At 41.3% G+C, this 6712-nt stretch overlaps 1 protein-coding gene across 6 annotated transcripts in view; it reads right to left on the bottom strand.

The window, feature by feature from the left end:
* Positions 1-183: 183 nt before the first annotated feature.
* ABI3BP (ABI family member 3 binding protein) overlaps positions 184-6712 on the bottom strand; it is a 128105-nt gene continuing 121576 nt past the window's right edge. For all 6 annotated transcript variants that reach the window (XM_053934606.1, XM_053934609.1, XM_053934608.1 and 3 more), the window contains 2 exons: positions 3527-3640; positions 184-1549 (listed from right to left, as the gene is read on the bottom strand). In XM_053934606.1, coding sequence (XP_053790581.1) covers positions 1434-1549; positions 3527-3640 — 230 coding nt within the window. In that variant the 3' untranslated portion in view covers positions 184-1433. The remainder of the gene's footprint in view (positions 1550-3526; positions 3641-6712) is intronic.

Here is a 6712-nt window from a genome sequence, read left to right as displayed (position 1 = left end):
GTGCTGTGCCCACAGCTACTCAGTAAGCTGTGGCTGTACCATTTCTGCTCTCAGACCTAATGCACCCCATGTTCATTGCACTATTTAACAGGGGCTTGGTTCCAGCAAGCAGTTTGTTCTGAATAATAGCATTTAGCACAGAAACTAAGCCTTGTTTTCATGTAAAACACTTGAAAAAACCACTTGATTAAAAAATATTTTATTAGGAGTACAGTGTACCTGCAATGTACTTTATAAGGTATTTTCTATAAATGACTGCTATATAGATCTGGTAGTTCTTGTTCATATTTCTTCAATACATTAGTAAGGTAATGAATAACACCTTAAAAAAAACCTACATCTCTTTATTTAGTTCATAAATGTTCAAGCAGTACAACAAGTAGCTTTGGGAGAGGTTTTAATCAAAATAACTGTAAAGCAGTTTTAAAGTTCAGTTATCAGTATTTCCCCTTTGTCCCCAATGAAAACTGTTTTAAACCAGAATTTTTTCTTTTTAAATAAAATAAACCTGATCATGCTGTTATAATTAGCTTATTCTTTTTCAATTGTCTTTCCAAATTCTCTTTCACAGTACATACGTTTGGCTTTTGAACCAGTAAGTGTCAGGCTCTGAAAACTACATTTTCCTGAAAAACGCCAGCCCTGGAGGCCAGCTTTGTTTTTTCATTCCATGTACATATGTACCTGTCCACTGCAATTAGAGAACACCAACCCTCCCTGCTAGCCACTGCCAGGCTCATGGGCAGCAGCTCTGACTCCATAGTGACAGGCTGAACATGGCTTTGGCTGGGGCTGAAATATTTGAAAACAAACATGGAAGAAAACCCCACTGAACTTGATCATTTAAAGCTGCACATACAGCAACCTACCTCGGCATTTTGGCAGGAGCATAAACTGTACATGTAAGGAGAAAGTGCTTCAAGTTTACTGGCTGCAGGATATTAAAAATTATAGGATCTTTTCTATAATTTATGACGGGGAGATGTTACAGATGGATTAGGATGGGTAGCTTATGGCACTTGCATTACAGGACCAGTGAATATTTAAAACTAACACACATTGCATTCCATGACCAACTCTGGCATATCTGTGCCTTAAACATTTATTACAACATCGTGATAAATAATATACACACTATCTTTTAAAATACCATATAAACCATACCTCAAGAATAGGGAGCCAGCTTCCCTATACATTATCCTACAACATGTCCCTAGCCTGTATTTGTTTTTTAAATTCTAAAAACAAATTTGTAACACTGGATAACTACAGTAAGCAGCCTACACTATTACACAATGAATGCAGTATTGGCATTTTAGACTGGTATAAGCCTTGCACATCTGCCAACACCGCAGTGCTGGGTGCACCGTAAGCGTTGCCTTCCTGCAGCCTGCGCTGGGCAGTCGGGCCTTTGCGCCCTCTTCGTGTGGCATCTACCACTTGCCAGGTATCGATGTGCCACACTCGTACCAGCGCACGTAGTTAATCTGAGTCTCCCCGCCTATCTTCCCAAATTTGACAGGTTCCTGACGAACTGCCCTGAAAAATCCTGGAACAGAAAACAAAGTTTTGTTTGCATGAAGTTCTCAGGACAGTACCGTGGTCTGGTTCCTTGAGAAGTCTGTAACTAACAATTCAGTGAGTGGCTGAAATAGTCACCAAGCTGTTAACCCACCAAGCTGTTTGCTGCCCCTACATCCACTAGCACTCTGCAATTTGCCAACCCAGCTCAAAGCTAAAATGCTTGGGATGGCAGTGCAGAGGTGAAGCCTGCCTTCCCTGGATATCCCAGCACCCTGCCGTGGGTAGGGCTGGCTGGGTACAGTCTGTGCCCCCTCCGTCCCCTCTCTGGCCATGCTGGGCTCTCAGAACAGGAGGGTTCTCTGCATTGCAAAGTGACAGTGACAAATAGTCCCCACTGTGCAGCCTTGACACTGCAGTGAGCCTCAATAAAACCTGGCCACTGGGGAAAGTTCACAGTATCTCTCCATCCAAATCATCCTCCTGCTTTCACTCTGTTGCCTTTGACAAGACACTTGCTTCCCATTCGAACAATCAACATTAGGTTACAAATTAAAGTGAGGAATTGGGGCTCCATCCAATCTGACCATAAGGAATGTATGTGTGGCTGGAACAGGCACACGGACACACACACAAAAAATACTGTTCTGCAGCTGAGAGACAGCATCAGCAGTGGTTCTCTCACAGCACTTCAGGTCAAATATGTGTAATTAATTCAGAAGTCAACCCGCTGCAGCTAGAATAATTGGTCTGTTGGTCTTTTCTTTTCTCTGTTCAGTTCATGTGCTAGAAATACAAGCTACTGAAAAGGTGAAGTCTTTTGTTTGATTGTTTTGTTGTTTATTTTGGCCTAAAAATGATTGTAGCTCATGAATTCACTCAAATCCAGTTGCCAAAATAAAACTGGTTATAAGTGTCTTTTAAACTGAGGTAACAAGGTTGTTAGGTAAAAGTTTTTTAAAATATTCAAATATTTTTAAAAGTGTGAGTCTGGTACAACTGAGAAGTTTGCTGTCCTGGCAATGCAAATTGGATATTGACCATCTCTTAAGCAAAATATCTTTTCAAATGGGCAGCACTGACTGGGAAGGGAAAAGCAAAAACCTCTTTAGAAGAAACTCACAAAACACAAACACCCTTCAGACCGTTCAATTACTTTGTTTTTTGGAAAAACTTGTGAAAGACTTAGGAACTTCACATTCACCTCCCACACCTACTTCAATGTGTATCTGGACTCCTGTGGGGTGTTTTGTAAATGAAGCACAGGAAGGTTTGGTCAACACGCTGATATTGTACTGAAAACTGTTTTGCTGTTTTTCTCAGTAAAATGTTCCATGACACACTCAGCACGTGTGCACGTACCAGTACAGCCTGAGTTCTTACGCCACAAGGAACAAAACACCTCACCCTGGCACTGCTGCCAGCAGCAAGTTCAGCTGAGAGAAGTACAAATTTCTTATACCTCAGCCTCAGCAATGGGTGAAAAATAGCCAGGCAGGTGATGGCTGTGTGTGATGTCCACTTAGACCTGACTGGAATTTTGGGCACCCTTTTGCAATCAGTACACACAAAATTACTGCAGCATGAATTATATTTTCCAGCCATAAATTTTCTATTTCTCATTTGTACCAAACAAGGTATTTAATGCCCAACTGATTATGTACTGTGCTTTAAATCAACCTTGCTAGTTTGAACACACCACTTAATGCCTTTCTGCAAACTCAAATTTCTGGCTCAGTTTAAATACGTAATACCAACTGTGAATAATTTGCTGGACTGTTTTAAACAGGAGAGAGGCTGTTTGCTACCTAACAGAACTCAAGTCATAACTGTCTTAATAAGTCATCATTCACTGTCAAAGAACTTCTTGACCCTCTTCTGCCTGCAAAGCTGGCAGCTCCTTTCATTGCCCACCCCAGCAGTGGGCATTGAATCCACTGACAGGAAATAGAAACAAACAAAGGAATTGCCAAGGCTTGCTACAGAGACAGGTGCTGGGAATTACCATCTTTGACTGGTAGATCTTCTTGCTGTCCTGTCCTTCCATCTAAGAATGAGTCTACAAATTGGCAGTGATCTTCTCCATGGCCCCTCTGGTCTCCTATGTTATAAAATTTTCCTGAAAGCAAAGAAGCAGCAGAGTTAGTGAAGGCTATTTCCAAAAACCACTGGAGGCAATGGGCTGTGCTCTTTCCTCTGTGAGGAAGCCAAGGTGAACACTATGATTCTTTTCCTCTCAGGACCTGTAGCTGTAATTTGAACATGACGTGCAGGCTCCAAGTGCTCATGGCTAAGGCAAAAGTGCCCCACTCCTGGCCAAAATCTATGCCTGGACATCATTTTTCCCCGTCCTTACGTTTCATACAGTAAGGGAAATTCTGTTACTACCAAGAACATCATCAAAAAGCAGTAGTGATTTGGTAGTGATTTGAATGGAAGGCAGGTCTGGTTCCCTGTCAGGAAGCCCCCAGTACCTTCAGAGATGTTTTTATAGACCACCTCCTAACATAGCCAAGGCCTGTTGTATAAATCATCATATTTTTACAACATGTATGTGCAAGTGATAGCCCTTCACATAGGGCTTGGATACTAAGTACTTATCCAGAGCATGGAGTGTGCCCATGTATTTGCTTGCAGGATTGCTTAACAGGACACTTGACTGCAACTGAGTAGAAATCAAGGTCCTAAATGTCCCATGTAGCGTGTGCTGACTTTCCAGGCTGTGCTTATCCTGCTAACAGGCAGAGCGAAGGAACTTTGACAGATGTTTTTACTTGCTGATTTGATTTGCAAGACATTAGTAAAATTCAGTTCAGAAGATGGAAGAGAGCATGCTACCTTCTCTTCCCAAACCTGGGACAGAAACCTTTGAAAATAAACTTACCATTCTTTCTTATCATCTTTCACAGCATTTAGTTGTCAGTATGTTCAACCTTTGGCTGAGATGTTGAAAGGAAAGGAGAGAATTCAGAAGAAGGCTCAGGATGCAAGTATAAGCTAGACAGAAAGTCCAGTTACTCATTAGATATTGGGTGTCCTGGAGCCTTGAATCCGTGCCAGTCTGGCCATTTGAGAGGTGGTGGGGTTGGTTATAATACTGCTCCCAAAGAACAATTAATAAAAAAGCAGCCTACCAATAAATTCCAATGTTTTTGTGATCTGAACAATACTTTGCCAAAATTTCTCACCTCCAGTTCATGGCCTCTGTGCATGTGGTTCTTCTCTATAATAATTTACAAAATTATTTATTGCTATCTAGCTTTGGCTGCAAATATGGGTTTTTTCTGTAGAACTGGTCAGAGGGAGTTCCTTTCAGCAAATTTTTGCTCTGAAATTAAGAACATTCAGGCTGCCCAAAAAAGCCTTTTTTTTTTTTTCCACAGCTGTAGAAGGTCACACACAGAATTAATTTTTTTCCTTCCCTCAATAAATACTTATTTTTAGGTGGCCTGCTTTTCTGGAATGCCTACAGTGACTGCTCTGGAGGACTGTTAAATGAGGTCAGCAGTAGATGCTGGTTTATGGAACAGGTCTGGCATGTGAAACAGAGATCAATTTTTCTCCATAAGAGAGAGAATAAGCCAGATATTTTAATGGCTAACACCAGACAGTAACTTGCAGATACACACATATTCTTCTGGCCCACAGCTTAACCTATGTATAACTCAAAAAATTGGTCTTCATAAATTAGCAGCATTCTCAGTGACTATTACATTCTTACTGCCCAATTATTTCCGTAATAAAAGAACACACTTAAAACTTTGTGTGTCAATTTTTTTCCCCAGTGTTCCCTTGTGGGTGGCCTTACAATCTTACATACAAACTTTGTTTTATACATTGTAAATTCCACAGCACTAGAAGAAGAAATTAATGCTAAAAAACAGCATGCAAAGATACAGTTGCTGCCTGATATATACAATGGCATTTGGACAATGCAGCCAAGTTTCGAGGCAATTACACTGCTTCAAGAACAAAGCTTTGGAAGATTATTCAGCGTCCAGTGGAATTCAGAGCTCAGTGCAGCCCTGCATGCCGGCACACAGGGTCCAGCTGGCTGATGCTTGCAGGGACACTTCCGCTGGCCTCAGGGGCACGGCAAGGCGAGGTGACCGTGAAACACATCAGAACAGAACTTGGCTTCAAACAGGAAACTTCTCACTGCACACAGAGGCCTCACCTAGCAAACCGGCCAAAGCAGCTTTCCTTCTACATAAATATTTCACTTTTTAAAAATATTGTGACAACTGGTCAGCACTGGTTGTAACAATTCAAGTGCAAGAACCAAGCGTAGCAAGTATAATGAATACAGTGTGTCTACCTCATCTTTTTCCAGCAACGTAAAACCACCACCCTTCCAGCAAGAAGAAAAACAATCTAATGAAAATAGGAAAATGGGCTCCTGATATTAAACTTTTCAGATTGGAGTTGCTTTCATTGCAGTGTTAATTCACTTGATTTAGGGCTAAAGTCTAGTCCTGCTAGATTAGCACTGCTATTTCCTCTGCTGGCTGGTTTTGGGACAAATCATGCCTCATTGCCAGTGCTTGTCATTTGATCAGAGCTGGTTAGTACAGCAACAGTTGCATGAATGATACATCTGTTCAAAACATTCTCTTTTATTCACATAATCCTAAGATATTATTTACATATGGAGTATTGTACTTACTATTAATGACAAGGCTTTCCTTCCTTTTCTACTCATCAGAGAATGGTGTTGGATGCAAGGCAGGGAAGCTTAAAATTATGGCAACATGGGCTGCCCTACACATCCCTGCTCTTTTTCTTCCATATTCTTTCCACAGAGCCCAGAGTCCTGCTCCTGTGAGGTGCTGAGCTCTGAGATGGGGCAACTTTAGGTTATGAAAGTGGATTCTTCCAGCCACAGCCTCTCCTAGCTAATTCAATGTGATGTGTTGAACACATTTGCCTGACTTGCTCTCAAAAGGCATTTCCCACACATCTTTGTGCTTAGATGCCATGATAATGCCATTGTCACAGAGCTGTCTGTGATAAGAGACTTCACACAGAAAAAAGCCAGGAGCCTAGGATGCATTATAAGAAGTTAACATATTTCTTAATGTAGCAGATACAGCTTGCACAAGCTGCATGAGACACAAAGATCTCCTATCAACTAACTGAAAAACACTTCTCACAGGATGTTTCCCTAGCATGTCACCTGATTCAGGTCTTA

The sequence above is a fragment of the Vidua chalybeata genome, chromosome 2 (genome assembly GCF_026979565.1).
Source record: "Vidua chalybeata isolate OUT-0048 chromosome 2, bVidCha1 merged haplotype, whole genome shotgun sequence".
Classification (NCBI taxonomy): domain Eukaryota; kingdom Metazoa; phylum Chordata; class Aves; order Passeriformes; family Viduidae; genus Vidua; species Vidua chalybeata.
Note: the sequence above shows the minus strand (reverse complement) of the source record. Positions and strands in the feature narration are given on the sequence as shown.